The 20,402-nt window shown below is 43.3% G+C and overlaps 1 protein-coding gene across 7 annotated transcripts in view; it reads right to left on the bottom strand.

Moving 5' to 3' along the window:
- The window catches only part of RBPMS (RNA binding protein, mRNA processing factor), a 173,333-nt gene that overhangs the window by 149,407 nt on the left and 3,524 nt on the right, over positions 1–20,402 (bottom strand). The window contains exon 2 of one of the 7 annotated variants that reach the window (XM_073902401.1): positions 7,580–7,732. The exons of the other annotated variants lie outside the window; for them this stretch is intronic. Within the exon in view, the coding sequence (XP_073758502.1) occupies positions 7,580–7,585 (6 nt within the window). The 5' untranslated portion in view covers positions 7,586–7,732. The remainder of the gene's footprint in view (positions 1–7,579; positions 7,733–20,402) is intronic. 7 annotated transcript variants of the gene reach the window in all.

Below are 20,402 nucleotides of genomic sequence, written 5' to 3'. Positions count from 1 at the left end.
TTTCATTTTAAGGACCAAATCAACAAAGATGAAAAGGAGAATAAAGGTACAGGGGGTAGGAAGGGGGAGAAAAGTCTATAGTAACATGGAAGCCAAGTAAAGAAAATGTCAAGAACAGAAAAATCCAAAAGTAAAACCGGTCAGTAATGGGATAACAAGCAATTTTTGTTTCTCTCTTATATTTTACTGTATTCTCCTAGGATCCTTGGTAGACACATACTTATGACTTGAAAAAAAAATTTTTTTTTAAGTAGGTCCCAAGCACAGCATGGAGCCCAATGTGGGGCCTAAACTCATGACCCTAAGATCAAGACCCGAGGTGAGATCAACAGTTGTACTCTTAACCAACTGAGCCACCCAGGGGCCCCTCAAAGAAAATTTTTTAGAAGAAAAACTGTGCAAAGCATCTGCTATACTATCTTATAAATTTTAGAGCTATAGTCTATGATCCAGAGGGCGTGTGTTTTGAGTTCCTTTACTGGGTCTGGTGATCTATCTGTTCCAGCTTCGTGACCAGTGACACACATAGCCCAGCTTCCTGGCCAAGGTCTGGAATCCCAGCAGAGCAGAGGTGGCTGGCCTACACACAAATGGTCCAGTGACCTTGGGTTCATCAGCATACTGTTGGAATCAAATGAGCTAACGAGCAACAGACCCTGCCTACTTTGTCCCACTTCCCACAACTACCAAAGCCAAACCAAAGTTCCCCAACTCTGCACCATTTCCTATAAACAAGAGATTGCCTATACACATTCACACAGATATAGGAGGTCCAAGGCTCACCAAAAATATTTATTGCCTCTAAAAAGGTCTTATGTTACTTACATGCAGAAGCATATGAGGGTAGCCCACGGAGCCAGCATGGATAGTAACCAATGACCTACTGTTCTGATGACACAAAAAAGGAGGTCTGACCAAAATACTTCTAAGAAGTAACAGTCTACTCCTCTCTTAACCCACGCCACCATTTTGGCACATTTTACAGCACTTACCTTCTCAGCCTACTCCAAGAAGGGTGCTGTTAATACCTCTCATTCTGTCCACTTTACAAATTAACACAAACTATAGGAGTTACTTACTTGACATCTGGGATCCAGAAAGATATGACAGCTCTTATTCCAGGGAGAGAAATGGGAATTAGAACAATGCAGTTTTCTTTTTAAAGTTTTTATTCATATGAGAGAGAGAGAGAAAGCGCACGCACATGCGAGCACACGGGCAGGAAGGGACAAACGGAAAGCGAGAAAATCTGAAGCAGGACGTAGGGCTCGATCCCACGACTTCAAGATCATGACCTGAGCCGAAACCAAGACTCAAACGCTCAACCGACTGAGCCACCCAGGCACCCCTGCAGCTTACTTTAAAAAGGGAATGGGCTTCAGACTCAGCTGCCACACTGATCAAAGATAGGGTATTGAACAAAAGCAACACATAGGTCTCTTCCAGCTCAAAAACCGAGGATAACATAAATCTATGTCATTACAATGAAAACCAGAAGAAGGAAAAATCTTTAAAATTGGATTCTGAACATGTAAATTTCCATGTTTACATACTACTGTTTGAAAAGAAATGTCTCTTTCATGAAAGGAAACTTTTGTAGTAATCTACATTGAATATTTATACATTTTTATTTGATTTTTTAAAAATGGAGCACGATTTGAATGTTGTACCTGCCATTTCGGTTTTATTTTATTGTTTTATTAAGTAAACTCTACCCCCAAATGCAGGGCTTGAACCCACCACACTGAGATCAAGAATCACATGCTCCACCTGTCACTTTAAAATACAGCGTTTTAAAAAGAATGCATTTACTTCAAAATAATTCTTAGGATAAATAGCTTACCTTTCCAGAAAATTTAAGAATTTTGGATTATTTTGTCCAAGTGCATTTTTACTATACTTGGTTCTCCAAGGGCAAGAAGCACAGAGACGGGGTGCTAAAAATAGATGCTATACAGTGGAGGGAAAAGTACTTGTGAGAGCTGGACCAGCAATTAGCAAAAAGTGGTATCACCAGTATTAAAATAGGAAATCTGAGCCCATTCCGGGAGCAAGTCCTGGACTGCCACAGCCATCGAGCCTCCCAGGCTGGCCCAGCTCCCCAACAGAAGTCCCTGGGCCTAGTGGACAGCCTTATAAGGCAACCAAGCTCAGAGAGAAGATAACAACAACACGGAGCACTTAACATTTCCACAGGCCTCTGCAAATATTAACTCGTTAGTTCTCACGGTACGCTGGGAGAGCTCGGCCACGTCATTGACGAGAGACTAGAGAAAATGGAGACCTGACATACTACAGTTAATGGTGCGCATGGGTAAGGAGCCGGCGGCTCTCCTTGGGTGCTTGGTTTATGGCCAAGAGTGCCTCAAATTGGGTCAGAAAAGGAGTCAACGCTTTCCTATTAACGAACAGGAAGGAGGAGGAGGAAGATTTTTCAACTTTGACAGTGAGGAACAGGCTCCAGCCTCCCTCCGTGCATCTCCCACAGCGCCTCCCCGTAAGATTCCAATCCTTGGAATAATTAAGACTCCTACTTGAACAGGCTAGGAAAAAGGCAGCAAGATACAGGCAAGGGTGTGGAGTAAAGACATGGCTTAGTGTGAGGACAGGAGACTTGCTCTCCCCGAGTTGGTTTTCATTCTCCAAGGGGATACTTAATATCCACCTCTTCCCCTTTGTGAATAAATTTGGCCAACTGTAATTATAGCACCTGTAAAAAAAAAAAAATAAGACAGCCATCTATACAGCTTGGAGAGGGTTACGGGGTCTCGTTAAATTTAATTAAAAAACTTCAGGGGGCTTGGGTGGCTCAGTTGGTTAAGTGTCTGCCTTCGGCTCAGGTCATGATCCCAGGGTCCTGGGATGGAGCCCCACATTGGGCTCCCTGCTCATTGGGGAGCCTGTTTCTTCCTCTGCCCTCCCACCTCCCCCTGCTAGTGCTCTCACATGCTCTCAAAAAAAAAAAAAAAATCAATGTAATAGTTATCAAATAAGGTTTCTTGAGAATCTATACTGTAGGACATCTTGTGGCCAGGTGCTGGAAATATACAAGAGCAGCAGTTAACTTTGTGTGTGTGTGTATACATTTCTAAATCTCCTAGAATGTAAGCTCTGCTAGAAATCTAAAGTCTCCACAAGATCAAGACTCTTAGCTTTGTTCACCGATTCTCTGCCAAGGCCTACTACGTGTATAGCAAAAAGTCAGTGCTCCGTATGTACATAGGTATTTGTTGAATGGTCTTTAAAAAAAAAAAAAAAAGAGCTCAAGGTCCAAATAAACAAACATACATAGACATGTGTGAAAGGACAGAAGTGCATATTCGAGGTAGCATTCAGCTGCTAAGTTGGAGGCTGACATAATAGTCCTGTGGACGGAAAGCTCCACAGGCAAGTAGGAAAGCCCACAGGATAAGCCTGGAAGAAAAAAAAAAATGTAAACGCATGGAGTGAATGGAAGAAAGCACTCTATGCACTAGAAACTCAGGGACCTGGAGGGGGTCCCTGTAAGAAGGGACCTCTGTAAGAACAGAGCACCCATAAAGCAGCAACAACTTAAATGTTCAATGATGAATGAATAAAGAAAATGTGGTATACATCCACACAAGGGAAACACTCTTCAGCCATAAAAAGGAACAAAGTGCCCGGGGTGCCTGGCTGGCTTAGCTGGTAGAGCATTTGGACTCTTGATCTCAGGGTCCTGAGTTCAAGCCCCATGCTGGGCATGGAGCCTACTTAAGGAAAGAACACTAGACTAGCTGTTGGGTTGGAGGTTGAGGAGACCGTGCATACAGGAAGATAGTAGACAAGTTCGGAAATGCAGGAAAAGGGCCGGGGGTGGGGTGGGGCGGGGGAGAGGGCCTTTGTCAGCTAAAGAAATCTGGATCTTGGGGCACCTGGGTGGCGCAGTTGGTGAAGCGTCTGACTCTTGGTTTAGGCTCAGGTCGTGATCTCTCCAGAAGGCAAGAGTCTGCTTGAGATTCTCTCTCCCCCTCCCTCTGCCCCGCCCCACCCTCCTCTCTAAAATAAACCTTTAAAAAAAAAAAAAAAGAAATCTGGATCTTACCCACTAACAATAAACAGTGGCAGCCGCTGCTGTCCCGTTCTTCAGAGCACCTTCATACACTTCAGACCCTTTATCAAGGAGTTTGCAAATGTTTTCAAATGTCTTCAGGAGCTAGCTGATTTACGGGAGTAACACCTCTGGAAGAGTAATCTGCTAGAAGTAGCGTATGGACCAGGGGTGAGAGAAAGGCAGTGCAGGCTGGGGGTGTCCTCTTGAGTCCAGACCAGGGGGACGGAAAAGATGGAAGAGAGCAGACTATGGCGTGAAGTCCAAGGCAACCCAGAGTTTCTGAAACTAGAGATACTGTGTATAACTGGGTGACTCACCTCCTTGAAAAGAAGTTGTCACATTACTGATCACAGAGGACCTGGGCAAGTCTATCTCCCAAGAGGCACGAGGCTCAAGAGCCCTCTTGATCTCCTTAGAATATACTTCTCTGAAGAATACCCCTCCAGATGGGCATGGACATTCAGCATTAAGAGGGCAAATTTAGAACTGCCTACGTTTTCAAATCCAGGCTCTGGTATTTATTAGTGACCCAGACCAAGTTATTCATCTCTCTGAGCCTCAGGTCCTCACCTGTACATCAAGAATAACGGCGGCTGGTACCCACCTGCTAGCGGGTGGAGGCCTAAAGGAGTTAACATACAAGAAGCGATGTATGCAATGCTTAGAACCAAGTCAACAAGATCCCTTGGTAACCCATCGAATACAGTTCTCACGTCAGCTAGGCTTCTGTATAGCACTTAACCAGTTTGTGAGCCTGTATTTACTTGTGCTTTTATTTGTACAATACACACTTCCCCACCACACTGAAAGTTCCAGGAAGGTCAAGTTCAAGGTCTGTCTGCTGCCCATTTTGTCACCAGGGCTTCATACAGCAGGAGGGCAGAATCATTAGAAGGACTCTCTCACCTAGGAATTACACATTTGGTTTCCAAAGCCAAGAGCCACTGTGACTGATAAACCGTCATGCTCTCCTGAAGAGTCAGAATGGAGATTCAGTCATGGAGTAAATAGCTTCATCAAGGAAGCCAAGGAGGGAACAGTCAAAGAGGAAAATGCTTTAATTTTCCAGTATGCCAATCTGAACAGTCTGTGTGGCCTTGCAAGCCTAGTTTAAAAAAGAAAAAAAAAAAAGTTTAGCATACTGACATTGGATTCTGAAGGTTGTAGATCTATCCTGTATGGGACAGGCCTGGTTGGGGAAACCAATGACAATGGACAAAAAAAATGTCTTGAAAATACCCTTATTTTTCATTTACTTATTTATTCATTAAAAGTTAACAGCCAGTTGGGCTTCTCCTGGCCATGTAAGTACACCCACATTCATTCCTACTTCCAAACCTTTATGAAGGGGATACCCTCCTACCCCAGTGCCCACTTCTACCCTTTTTCAATCTTACTAGTTCATTAAGGCTCATCTCTTTCTTCCACCAAGCTTGTTTTACTCTCATCCACACTGCTCTCTCTGAATTTCTGAGCCCTGTCTGTATTACACAACTTGTCAACTCATATAGGAATTTAGTATTATTTTCCCATTGTTTTCTGTGCTGACGAAGTCTTTCCAAGTAGGAAAGGAAGTAGGCAGGAAAAGTGCTTTTGGTAACCACCTCTACATCCCCACTGAAGAGCCAACAAAACACCGGGTTCAAGGCCTGTCTTCAACCAGGACTAATGACTGTACCCCAGGGGAGGTGAACCTCTTCACCACTAAACAATGTTCCCCTTCCCCGACTCCCTCGCCATCTGTCAACTGAAATCAAGGACTCAAGGAAAAGAAGGCACGTTTTTTATTTGCAAAAGTTTCCAGCCCCTTTGGGAAAGGCATTATGTGCATCTAAATTCAGTATTTCATGACTTCCATGGGAATTTACCCTGAAAGACTGTTAGATTAAAGCTAAATGAGATGCAAATTCCATTCATATGTAAGAGTCAGGATGAGTCAAGACTGAGGTTTCCATTACATCTGCTCGTTTCCTCGAGTCACACTCTAAGAACATGTGTGTAGGCTTTGTGGAGGGTGTGTGCTCTGCAGGAATGTTCTGTTAACAATTAAGGAGGCCTCGTGGGCTGGGGTTGCCCTGACTATACAGGGAGACCTGAGCTTTCCTCTTCAGATAGTGTTTGGCTCTGGCTACATGGCGGGCACCCACAGGAAAAACAGCCCCTGTGGGGAAGAGGGGATGCGCTGATGGTCTGTCACTTAAACGGAGGAACAGTTGTGCCCATTCATACACTGGAGCTCCAGGCCCTCCACCTCAACTTAGAGGGAAGGAAAACATTTCCACTAATAGATACACTGCACAGTCCACACCTCATAAAAGGCATTGTTTTAACTTTATAAAAGCTCCCTCCACAGATGTCCTTAGTTAGTGGTCCTCCAAAACTTACGTTGAACTGAACGGTGTGTCCAAGAATGTCTCCCGTCTCCAGAGTAAGCCCACCATGTGACCAGAAAAGCAGAGATGGGACGTATCCACCAGTTCTGAGAGACAGGTTTCCACAACGGAACATCTTGGAAATCAAGATGCATCTTACAGCTCTGTTTTTAAAATTGGCAGGGTTACTGGTTCACCTGAAAACTGCTGGAACGGGTTCACTGAAATGCTCTACATGTGCACATGCACACAGAACGCCTCAAGCATTGGCCTCCTCCCCAGTCATTGAGTTTATAGCCAGCAATATATATAAAGGACCTAATACACTAAGATCACAAAATCAACACTGCTCATGGTGTTCCATTGAACCTGAGAAGGACCTCTCCAGAAATTAAGCATTTTCGGGCCTACAGCAGTACCAGAAACAATTGGAAGAGGTCTTGAAATGGGGTGGGGTTTTTTGTTGTTGTTAAAGTCAATACGTAATGCCCAAGTGTTGTACAGATCAGACAGGAATATTAATTATGAAGCACAGAATGCAAATGTGGAAAACTCCACAGTTAGAGGAGCAACCTCCGAAAACATTTTAAAACTGCAGTGGCAGGGGATGCAGGAAAAAGGGGCCTGCTGATAGTCTTGGTGGGAGTATAAGTCAGTACAATGTTTCTGAGATTTGGCAATAAACATGAAATGTCTTAAAAAGAATGCATGCCCTTTGACCCAGAAATTCCAGTTCTAAGAGCTTAAGCTTAGGAAATCACGAAGGGTGTACACACAGATTTAGCTCGGAGGATGTACAGTGGTGTTTATATCACAAAGTTGGAAACAAGCTCCAACGCTCAGTAAGAGATGGATAAGACATAGGAAGGCACATCCTTATGGCATAGTACAAAGAACTGAAAAGGAGGCAGCAGAAATGTATCCACTGGCACGCAAAGATGTTCATGACATAATGCTAAGTTTCAAAAAAAAAAAAATGTGAATGTAAACACTTTTATAGTATGATCTCATTTTTGTTAAAATAGAAGGGAGTGTGCACACAGAAAAGGACAGAAGATACATACTGATTAACACTGGTTGCCGAGAAAGGAATTGCAGAACTGTTGGGGGTGGGGGGGGGTTGTTTTTGGCTTACCTGCATTTGAGGAGGGCAAGGGGAGGGAGAGGAGAGGGGGTAATGTGGGTGAATTTCTTCTCCAGTAAGAAAAAGTGAAAAGAAACTCGGGACACAATGTGATCCAATTAGGTGAACAAATCGGCTTAGGAATCTTGGAAAGGAATCTCAATCCTAAAAGAATAAAAGAAATTAAATATCCAATGGATTCATTACCATTATTTTAATCTCTAAAAGAGAAGCAATACATTACTACCCTTCCTTTGAGGAATGTTGGGAGAAATGACCGACAGAATTAAGTGCCTAACAGGATTTAAAATATGCAAAAATATCCCAGGAGGAAATCTCTGCGGTACACAGAAGCTACTCCGTGGCCCAGTGCTGTAGGAGTGGGTGCTACGAATGTCCAATACAGCAGCAAAAAATTACATTAATATCCCAGAGCCCCCACAAAGGCACACCACCTAAGTAAGGACTTCACAAGGAGCAATATGCTTCCTCTATCCCATCCCTATAGGAGAAATTTCCTCTGAAAATTAATCCATTAAAAATGGGGACGGAAAAAAAATGGGGAGGGAGGGGAGGAATTTATGACAGGTTTACCAAGGAATAGGACTGCAATTTCAGTTTGGAAAATACAATGCACATTAGTTTGGTGGAGAGATTTCAGAGACCACTGGAATGAGGGGGAGGACCCAGGTCACACAAATGGATTTCTATGCCCGGGTCTCCTCTATACTGAGCAGCACCCAAGTTTTCCTTGGGCAGCCTTTTATTACTAAGGAAAAATAACACTTTTTTTGTTGACTTCAGGATAAGCTCCCACCAACAGGATTTCTCTGCATAATCATGACCCATGACTTACAACAGAAACAAGAGCAATTTTCATGTTGATCAAAGGCCTGTGGGCCTTAAGGAATGGAAAGGAAAGGACAGTTAATAGCTAAAACTTCTCCAAAGTGTATTTGCCAAAATCAGAAACTCAACAATATTCCAAAGCCCCATAAGCATTTTTGAGGCTTTGTTCCCGCCTCCCCCTCCCCCCCACCCCCACAACTGACTTTTGTTTTTGTTTTTTAAGATACAGAGTCCGCAGGCTGGGTGCACTATGACCAAATGGCAACAGATGCTGGTCTTGCAGAGGGCAAGACATTTCCCTTTGATCATCCAAGAACATGGAAAAAATGGACAAACATTCCCGATCAGGACATTTTCAGTTGGCTTCAAGGTTTACCAGTAGTTGCATGAAGGTGAAGAGTTACAGAAAAGGCTCCTCCTCCATCCCGTAAAATCAGACCCACTCCATCCCTGAATCCATTGAAACTACAAACTAACCTAGGCGAAGTATACTGGTTGGGAATGTTTAGTCTTCCTCACGGTTGCTTGCAGCAGAAACCGGTCTCCAGGCAAAGCATTCCAGCACCATGCACTGCTTAGTATTAAGCAGCTTAAATGTCGTGGGTAGACTATCACTGGTATTTTTATCTTTTCTTTGTAAAAATACAAGTGATGTTACCATAGATGATGACTGGAAAATAGTGGGATACTTTAAAAATGCAAAACATATGCCAAGTGTACACTGTATATAAGCCTCCAAAAGAATCTAAGTCAGTACATATCTCCACATGTGTAAATTAACAACACTACAACAGTAATGTTTCTCCAAAGTTTCTGTATTAAGAAAATGAGAAACCCCATCAACACATCAGACACTGGAATTCTCAACGAGAATCCTTTTTCCATGCAAGCCCTGGAATTTACAACGACTGGGTCTATTTTAAACAATACTGCACCCCTCAATTCATACTTAAAGATACAGTCTTCCAACACATTTAGTACGTGAACAAAGCCTTTTCACACAGGAATCTGAGTAGCAGCTTCAATCTTGTGCCTGCTATCATTAAGACGCTGGTGCTGTGAAGTAAATCAGCTCTCTCCCCTTAGCACACCAGTGCCCACCAAAGACATCACCAGGCCTTTCTAAAAATACAATGACAATATAAAACCTAAAAATAGTGATGCAGCAATGTGCTTTGAAAAGATGTTTGTCATTTTCAAGTGTTCTGAAAACTAAGTAAACCACAAAACCATTTTCAACAAAATGTGTGTTTCTAATTATTAGTGGGAAGATTTATATTCCTGGGGGGGGGGGGGGAGGTATAGTGTGCCCGGAAGAGAAGAAGTTCACTGCAGCAAGTCAGCAAGAATTTGTAAAGGCAAAATAATTTTGATAAGACAGAACTACTTTGCTAGCAATATAAATTCAGGATCCCGCTGTACAAGTAGTGGTAATAATGAGCAGTCACTTTAAAGTGTGGGAGCATTCCAAAGCAGGGGCAAGGCCCGACATTTCGTTTCTTCGTATGGGCCCGCTATCAACACAGCAATGATTACAAATCCCCTGTTAGTCAAGAGGCAGAGGTCATAGCTATTATTGGATCATCGTTTAGATTTAGAAGAATGAAAAGCAGTTAACACAGTAATTCAAATCTTTGCTTCATTTTAAAGCCACGTTTGGGGCACCTGGGTGGCTCAGTCGTTAAGCAACTGCCTTCGGCTCAGGTCATGATCCCAGGGTCCTCGGATCGAGCCCTGCATTGGGCTCCCTGCTCGGCGGGAAGCCTGCTTCTCCCTCTCCCACTCCCCCCGCTTGTGTTCTCTCTCATTGTGTCTCTGTCAAATGAAATCTTTTAAAAATAAATAAATCCACGTTTACTTACAAAGACATGGATCATACAAAATAGCTTCTCCCCCCTTCCTCATTATCTCTCTCTGCATTTTGCTAGTGATGGGTTTTTCCAAGAAGTCCAGATTTAAAGCCGAACGTCACACAGCCTGTAATTCTGCCTAACCTGGTTCCTTCTTGCCTCCTGCGGGGGCCAGGCCGGGGGGGGGGGCACACTAGCCCAAAGCCCACCCCAGGCCCTACTCTTAAACCACTCTGGTACTCCTAGTGGGTACCACCTGGGACACTTGGGAGGGCAAGCAGGGAAAGGCATTTTCTCCTTTCTCCCCTCCCCCATGAGGATGGCTAAGCAGAGATTAATTTCGTAGCTCAGGTCTTCTGCATAACCCCTTCTCAAAACACAAAGACTCAGGATGGGCCTTAAAGAGTCCTTTTGTTTAGAGAGGGTCATTTCCTGCCGTTAGCTCACACCCAGAAACTCCCTCCCATTTCTCAAGGAGAAGCATTGATTTTCTCAGTAAAAAAACAAAGCAAAACAAAATTTCAGGCTTAAAACCATGCCCCTCCCCCAACAGTCTCCCCCCTCCACCCAAGATGGAACTTGGCTGGTGGGCCACCACAGCAGCATCCTCTACCAGGATTCAGAAACGGAAGGGGAAGGAGGCAGAAACACGGGAGTGGAGTTAGGATTCTTTTCAAGCACAGCAGGCATTGTCTGTCCAATCCCCGTGATTTAGTTAAGGAAATGAGCTTAAATGTCAAAGCAAGCAGCTTAAAGGGCTTGTCCTAGGTCCCTCAGCAAAGAAAAGACAAAAAATGAAGAGTATCAATGATATGGTCAAGAACTGACTAATCAGAGGACTTATATACCATTGTCTATAAACCACTGTCTCTAAGACTAATGGACAATGGACGACGGTTAAGTTTAAGAAGTTTGCTCAAGGTCAAGTACTAGAACATGAATGCCATAAACGGGGATAAATCCAATGGCCTGCAAGTTCATGAGTGCATTAGTATGCTCAATTAACAGGCAGTCTGGTGACCAAAGTAATGACGACTTACATTTTTTTCTTCCTGAAATGTCATCTGCTCTGCTTTACAAGTAATAAAAACAGTGTGAGGCTGACAAGTAGGTAGAAATTGTAGCTGCAAGTTGCCTCCTCCATAAAGGTTCACAGAGCCCAGATTAGGCCTTCCCTCATGGCAGCGCATACAGGTGCTTAAAGGCTGGATTCGTCTAGCTAAAGCCTGCCTTATCCTGAGCTATGCCTTTTGTAGGCAAGGGGAGGAAAGCATACTGAGCTTGGGGCTAGACTAAATCAAAGGAGAGTGCTAAGTCTATCTCCAATTCCACCTGGATTGTTAACATTAACCCTCTGCAACCCCACACACACATCTGCAAAACAGCGATCCAATTCATCTTGCCCTACTTTTACTTATCACGCCTTGCCGGGCCCACATCACACCCCCGATTCTGTGGAATTTTGTGCTAGGTTTCCGTCCTAGCTGGACAAAGGCAAGGATTCCATTATGTGTGCAAAACTGCTATGTACAACCCCCGGACAAAGGACCTAATCACTCACCATCTAAAATTTCTGGCCTAGAAACTACTATAACACTGTATATTAACTAGCTGGAATTAAAAACGTAAAAAGCCAAAAAATAAATAAAATTTCTAGCTTACAAGCTATGTGATGATTTGACTTTCTGATGTAATTAAGTGAGGATGGGCATCCAGAAATGATCATCTTCAAGGCAGCAATAATCAAAATTTAATTCAAAACTGCTGGAAAAGGTTTAGGACAATGTGGTATATTGAACAGGCCCCAAGTTTGACAGGTTGGTTCATATTCCAGTCACTTAACAAATTTATTGGGCAGTTCCAGGCATTGTTCTAGGCGCTGAGGGTTACAGCCTTCAACAAGACAGAGGTCCCCTGCTGCCAGGGAGTAACATTCCACGAGTGTAAGACAAGTACACTAAGTAATGTCAGTAAGAAAATACATGAGGGATATGGAAAACAAGAGAGAGATAGGATAGTGCTTGGGAATGTGGGGTACTTTAAACCTGGAGATCAAAGATCTCTCTGGGTAACATCTGAACCGAGATATGAATGAATGACAAGGATGAGGCTGCCGTGTAAATATCTGGGGGTAGGATTTTTTCAGGCAGACCCAATAGCACGCACAAAGGCCCTGAGGCAGGAACAAGTTTGGCAAGTAGAAGATATCTAAATAAGGCCCAAGCAGCTGAAGCATAATGAATGAGGTTGCGATTCCTGGTAGATGAGGTCAGAAACCAGCAGGGCCTTGATCACATGAACCTCGTGCACCACTGGAAAAATTTTAAGCTCCTACCCACCAGCACTAAAACTTCAGACAAATTGCTTAATCTCTCAGAACCTCAGTTTTCTTATACCAAAACAATGGCATGATAGCACCTCATTTGGTTTGTTAAAGTGCGTTTAAAAACAGTAGACATTGCTCAGTAAATGCTTAAGGAGTGTGCAAAAAGAAAAAAAAAATCCATAAACACGTTTACAAGTTTGATTACATTTGGATATGCACCTGATCTTCAACTCTCCAATTTTCTTACACAGAAGATGGAAAAGGAGATTTTTGCAACTAAGATGGTCTCAGCGTTCATTAGCTCTAACAGTCCCTTTGCTCAGTACTGGGAAAGAGCTAGGAGATCCTGGAAAAGGAGAAACTGGGGCTTAGAGTGGAGGGGGGTGGGGGGAGACGGAATCAGAACACTGGACTCCGGCACTTCTCAGGTTTCCTTCTGCTGATAAACAAGGCCCCGAGGAGAAGCAATTCCCAACGTTTTCAGTCTCCAGCCACCCAGCATCCCTGGGCAGGCACAGGACAGAAGCGTGTATGAGAGAGAGAGAGAGAGAGAGAGAGAGAGAGAGAGAGAGAGAGAGAGAGAGAGAAGGTCTGCATGTGTCAGAGAGAGACCCTCACCCAGCCCACAAACACATCCTGTTGGCTTAGAGGAATACTGTATTTAACTTTCGGAAACTCACACTTTTTAAGTCCTGTAAATCACACATGCTGGGGAAAGTAATTACACTTTTGTGGCACTTCCCCTCAGAGCACAAAGGATATTCTGGTACTTCTGAAATAAGGTAGCACTTTCTGTGTTGTGCCTTCTCTCAGGAGGCCCTAACTGCCCATCCTATAGGGGGGCAGGAGAGAAATTCTCACAAAACAGAATCCTGGGGATTCAAGGAAAAGCAGTTTTTAGTTTTTGTTTTTAATCTCTAGGATTTCTCTTAGGATAATGTTGGCCACCAACGAACCTATCTACCTGGTGACATTAAATAAGTCAGGAAGAGCAGAGGAACATCATTTAAAAATCGACTCATGAGAACTAAAGAGTTGAAAGTAGAAACAGGTCTCTAACTTACCTGCATTGGGTTGGTGAGATGCACCTCAATTCTCAAGACCCTTTGCAAAATCCTGGGAGCCCCCACGATGGAGGTAGGCTGTGTCAGCCATTCCTTCAGCATTTTAAATTTGTGTGACAATACTGTATTACAGCCTGGAATTTGGAACTATCCTCCCAGTGCGACTGGCATTTATTACTGCCATTTCCTTTTTCCCTCTTGGATTCTACATAACCTGCATCATAATGGGTGCAGCAGGGGGAAAAACCTATGAGGAATGAAAATGCAGGTGGTTGTTTTTCTTAAAATTTCCAGACCACCTTTCTTTCTTCAAGGGGTGACACATAGCTGTGAGCAGCAAGCTTTTAGGAAAGCACAGATGAGCCAATGGAAAAAGAGGACCCACCGAATAAGAGGAGTTTGGGGGTCTGGCAAAAGGCTCATTTTACTCCCCATCTAATAAAGTCAAGAAAGAACCAAAAAATGTGAGGAAACGTTTTCTCTGGGTCTTCCCCCTTTACCTTCCAAACCCATCTACAAAAATCTTACGGTAGCTTGATTTTTGCCTTCTAGGCTAGGGTACAGCGCTGGAAAAAGAAAAGTTGGAGGACCAAAAGCCTCGGAATTAACTGCAAAACGTAGAGGAAAAAATTTCCAGAGACCGTTGATGAAAGCAAAAAAAAAAAAAAAAAAAAGTGTATGGGAAATACTATATATACCTAGATTTTTCTAAGCTCCCCTCCCACACTCAGGCTTTCAAACAGATAAGCACACTGAATACTATTATGTTATAAACTAGGCAGATACAGAACACATTCTAATGTTCCTAAATCAAAAAGTGCTTTAAAAAATTTGCTTCAATTTTTCCTGAGCATTTCCAGGTCTTCCCCTTCCCTCGAAGTTTTCGGTTTTGTTTTTACATACATTCAAGTGTTAGGTAGATTTTGGCGGGGGGGGGGCCTTTTGTGGCCTACCCTCACAAGGTTCCCCAGGAACAGAGTCTCACGCCTCTCTTCAGTTTTCCAGGCGCTCCTTCACATCACCCACCTTTTCAATTACCTATAGACTTAAACTCTTCTGAAAATTGCTCTCAAGATCAGACCTCTCCTCTGCATCTCCAACCCCACCGGCTTCACCTCCTCATGGTCTTCTCCCCCCTTTTCAACTGCTCAATTTGCTATTTCTACAAAGAGGACCACCATGTAGCTGGCCATCCAGAGGAGAAACTGAGAGGCTTCCAGAATGAAACTCCTCGTCTCTCCTCGGCGCTGACAGTTACTGAGGCCCCTGACTACCTGTGGCTGAGTAGCTGCCGCCACTTTCCTTGGAGACCAGGATTCCTGCAGTACCAGCCTCACTCTTCTCTCAACTCTTCCCAACCCTGCTGCCTCCCCTTTCCCACTGGCAGGTCCCATAGGGCCGGGTCCCTGCTGCAGAGCAGCGCGACGCCAACCACAGAGTGGAGTCGGCTTCCCTGGCATGAGAGGCAAGCTCCTCTACGTTCTCCCCCAACCAATGCCGCTCCCCAGGCTCATCCTCAACTCCCCTTCCTCTCCTGCCATGCCTTGCTTGCTCTCCCTCGCTCTTAAGCCTGCGTCTCCACACAGGCCCATCTTCCACCCAACCCTCTTCTCATCTGGCAAGATGTGAATCGAGAATATTCGCTCCAATGTCAGCTCTTTGGGGGTACAGCTCAGTGGTAGAGCATTTGACTGCAATGTCAGCTCTTTGACACAAGGCCTTCACCCTCTCGCCCTTGCAGTGCTGTGTTCCCAACTCTAACTCCAACTGAGCCCCATGCTTCATTACACATGTTTACATGGGGCAGTCACCACTCCAACCCAGAGCAAGTGACAGGCAGAAACCAGCTCGCGTAGCCCCCGGCACACCAACCTGCACTCCAAGTCATCTCCCCGTCAAAAAAGGTTCACCACCACCCTAATACCTCCCTCAGCTCACTGGGAGGATAAAATAATGGAGTTTGTGTATAAAGTGCCCAGTACCTGGGGTAAATATTCAGAAGTAAATACTCAGAAGTTTGCAATTATTTGAGTGAATGGGTTAAAAGGATTTCTGAGAATTGCATAGGATCAAACACTCCAGTCTTTTTTCTACCAAGCAGAAACGACAAACCAGGCAACAACTTTACTGTGATAAGCTCAAACGTGCAATCTTCCTCGAGTATACAGTCACGCCCCGCCCCCCCCAATGATGCACGGAAGTGGTTTCGAATAGTCTCCCAGTACTCTTTCAAGGTAGGGATGTGAGTGCAACGAGTGCCAACCCAAGTGTTCCGCACTCATCAGGTAGACTCATCCCCATCACGGGATGGCATCCTTGCATCAACAGCGTCAATTTAAATCCCTGGTCCCTGCTGGCCTCAGGCCCACTGAGCCAGGCGGCCACTTCTGCTCCAGCTATGATTAAGGTTCATTCCCCTCATTCCTTCCTAAGTTTTTTCTTTGACCAAAGCAAGCACTGTTCAAGAGGAACATTTGCATTCCCTTTCCCCCTTCCCCCAGGCAGACACTAAGGTGCCAAATGAAACTGAACACAAACATTCCAAAGTGGCTGTCACACAGAGCAGGCTTGTTTGGGAACACAGGGAGCTCCGGGCTCTTCCACCTCACCAAAGCTCCCAGAAGCCCGCGTCCAAAAGGTCAAACAGAGTTCCATGGCACCCACCACCAAATTCTAATGGTGAAAACCCAAATGCCCCTCCGGAGAAGCAGGCCTGCAGTGGCTATCAGAGGCACCAGGCACACCCCAGTGGAGGCTGCGGATGGCAGGTGGAGCGAGTTCATTTCCCACCTGATCCATCCACAACTTCCCTAATTTCCCAGTGGGCAAGGGCCTCAGTAGCAAATAAGTGGCTGCTTTTTAACAGCCTACCTATGCTAAGTCATCATCACCAACCCTACCAATAAGGATATCTCACATTTACAAATTAGTTATAAAGAATTGTATGTGTATATATGAGTAAGTGTGTGTGGGGGGGGGGGTCCTCACCTGGTACTGGAGTACTATCTTTGGGTAGGAGTTGAATATTGGGAATACTGTGCTAAGATGGCATCAATCTTTAACAAAAAAAAAAAAAACACAAAACAATTACATGAAAGGTAATGATCCAGGAGTTAAAGAGAACAAAGCAACTTCTACTGGAATTCTGAGGACAACCATCTCTTTGGGATGGAACCTTCAGGTGACGGGAGTCTGCACAATGTAGGCTGAAACTTGGCACGTGCCTTGAAAGCAGCTCAAGCTAGATCAAGAGGGAAAAGATGGTTGAAGCAAATATGGTTTACAGAGCACAGGGGTACATGAGGGCAATCCTGACTGTCAAGTATGGGCTTTGTTGTGCAGAGAACAGATCAGCGCTGAAGGACCCATCAGAGGACCAAGCAGTATGATAGAAGGATGCACTGATAAAGCATGGTAGAACAAGGTGAGCAGCTAAAGAGCACCAAGATGAGCCAGGAGAAAAGGAATGAGTGAGAGCAACAAAGAGAAGGGCTACAAGGAACTGAAGAGGCCCGGTTCCTGCAGCAAGGCTTGTGAGCAAAAGCAAGTGGGACCAACCCAACGGTTTTGTGACATTGACAGATACAGCAAAAGAAATTCCACGGAATACTCAGAGAAAAAGACAGTTGGATGGGTTTTTTTTTTCAATTTTGTTCACATGTTCATTTTAGAAAATCTAGAAAGCAGAGAAAAGCATTAGAAAGTAAAAATCTAATAATTTTTATTAATATTTGGGTTTTTTTTTTTTACTTATTTGGGGTTTTTGTTTTGTTTTTTTAAAGAATTGGCATCACATAGAACGTTTAAATCTGTTTGTTTAATGTCCTAACATTGACAATTATGCCCTCAATTAAAACGATGTCAGAAGCTGGGAAGAAAAAGTGAGATTCTCCCATACAGCCTTCAGAGGGAATGTGGCAACACGGACACATTGATTCCAGATCTCTGGCCTCCAGAACAGTGAGAGAATGCATTTCTGCTGCTTTGAACCAACAACAGAAGTAAATATATGCATATACATATACATCCTTTAAAAACATGGCCTTTCATGGCTACTTACTATTCTCTTTCAGAAATTATACCATGATTTACTTTAGCAATGTCCCTGGGTAAAACATCGAAGAGTCTTTACGACTGTTCACTATCAGAAGTAACTAATTCACGAACATATTTTGCCATATAATAGCAAAGTCCTCCAGAACGCTGCAATTCGCGTCACCTTGCAGTACATCTGTGCCCACTGTCTTGCCTCATCACCAACACTGAATTCTGTCCTTGAAGCACAAATTCATACGAACCCACAAAAACCTATGAAAGCAACTCTGAAAAGAACCTCTACCCTATCAAACGATCCACCCAACAACAAAAATGCCATGGGGAAACAGACTGCACAAAAACACAAGCGTTTATGAGGGAAATTTAAAAACTACTGGAAAAACAGCTCAAAAGCGCATGCCAAATTTAGCAGCATTTTACTAGGAAGTCACTGTGCTTTCCTTTTAAAACTATCACCAAAGACTCTCCGAAGGCTGAAAGAGGTTTGTTATATTAGATTTGATTTAGAATAACAGACTCCAGACGTGGTTGAACGGTTTAAGAATATTCTGATTCTGTACTTTGCCCGAGTCATAATGTAGATTATCTTAATGCCCATCTGAAAGCTTGAGGCTGCCACCCTAAACTGACACAGTAGCCTTTCTGTGGGCCAACTGGAGGAAACAATTTTCTTCATGACCCTAATATTTGGGCAAGATTACTAAGCACTTTTTTTTTTTTTAAGGTTTTTTGGTTTTTAATCTCTACACCCAACGAGGGGCTCAAACTCATGGCCCTGAGATCAAGAGTCACATGCTCTTCCCACTGAGCCAGCCGGGTGCCCCACTAAGCACTTTAAAAGGAAAGTGAGGTGAAGATTTGTATTAGCTTGTAAAGAACCAACTGTACATGACTGCTGCCCAACATTTGCCAAATATCTTTTCAGTCAATATTGCAACAATGTCAACTTTTTTGCTTTTCTAGTGTTAAGTACAAGAAAGTTCAAATCAATTTAAGGAAAGATTGCTATTTACCATTCCTGCTTCAACATAATAAAACACCTTTAAGAAAGGATTTGTGATCAGCCTGAAAAATGCTCAATGACCTGGCTAAAAGCAAAAGCAAAACCAAACTGCATATTTATCGGATTTAAAAAAAATTATTTTGAAAATTAAGGGATCAAAAATAAATTTCTATCTACTACCAGATAGAAAAAGTCTTGATACATAAAGCTCAACAAGACAAACGGAGTCTGCTCTACACGTTTATTGATTTTTAATAAAGTCTAGTCTAGTTCAAATCGCCAAAGGTGTTTAAAGAGAATACTGCCGGGTCCAAAGCTAGATGCAAAATTCTAGGATTTTATCAAGTGTAAAATGATGTAAGAAATTATCTAATGCCCTATACATAAGCCCTATAAATCTCAGATCCCAGTTAAGATTTTGACAACTGGCTTTTCTTTAAAGGGACATGTTGTAGAGAAACAAGCACACAGGAAGCCAGAAAGCCAGATATATTATCTTTTACAGCTAGCTAGCCAAATCTTAAAAAGAATTTTTCCTCAAAGCTTTCAATAGTATCCAAAGCAGAAGTCTATGCCCTGTCCAAGTTCTCAAACTTCCAACCCCAAAAAGCTACAGAAATTTTCCTCAATCCTGGGCTGTTATTCTATAGAGTTGGAACCAAACAAGTGTTTCGGTATCAATTATTTCAGAGTAAGCTTTAAAAGCTCTCATACAGGGCTAAAATGTACTGGAAGATAGAAGGAACTCATTTAAAAAAATAGAGAAAAAAACCCTTGGATTCTACGAAGTGGTAGAGAAAGCCTAAATTGCTCTGATGTTCTAGGAAATAAACTATTTTCTCTTAATGATGATTGGACTTGCTTTTCCAAGTCAGCTCAATGGCCACCAGAAACACAACAAAACACATTTTTCCCCTCTTGTCATTATGAGTATATACATTTTGTATGTGTGTGTTCTGTTTACTGGAATCCTCAGCCAAGGCTTTTAAATGTGTTTGAGAACAAACTGCTGTTCGCTGGGTGGGCAGGGAAAGGGTCCAGTGTGGTGGTTTTTGTATAATGCTGAGCACATTAATGGGACTCACCAAATACCATATTTATTTTACTTGTGGCTTTCAGGGTTAGGGGGAAAAAAAAAAGAGGTTAGAGTTTATCAAAAACAAAACAAACTCAAAACAGGGAATCAGCGCAAAATTACCTGCATCACTCAAGGCCTATTTCCTTTCTTCTCAACGTTTTTAACATTATAAACCCTCTCTCTTCATGGGGTATTTGTCTTTATACTCCACCTCTGGTACGACTTGGGTTCTAAAATCTTCCTAACCGTCCACTTAGTTTTAAAATAACTGTCTCGCCAAAATTGCTGACCCGTCATAGAGCCACATGCTGTTGCCTCCTGAAAAAGGCACATGGTCAGGGCAAAAGAGGTGAGAGGCAGTAACTCTGTACTAAGCTCACCTGTGGTTCTACTCATACACAACCAACCTCACACATTAAGGCGCCCCAGGAACGGGGCCGACAACACCTCAGTCCTGGTGGCAGCGAGGCTGAGATGGGTTACGTGAAAAATGCCATTTTTTTCTCTACTTAATTTTCTCAAGTTAAGTAGGTTATGGTTTTGGAACACTTAAACCTCTTCTGCTACCTACCAATAGCAAAAAAAAAAAAAAAAAAAAAAAAAAAAAAA

This window comes from Callorhinus ursinus, unplaced genomic scaffold, assembly GCF_003265705.2.
Source record: "Callorhinus ursinus isolate GAN/ISIS: 27379988/994484 unplaced genomic scaffold, GSC_fseal_2.0 scaffold17, whole genome shotgun sequence".
Classification (NCBI taxonomy): domain Eukaryota; kingdom Metazoa; phylum Chordata; class Mammalia; order Carnivora; family Otariidae; genus Callorhinus; species Callorhinus ursinus.
The sequence above is the reverse complement of the archived record's forward strand: the minus strand, read 5'-3'. Positions and strand labels throughout refer to the sequence as shown.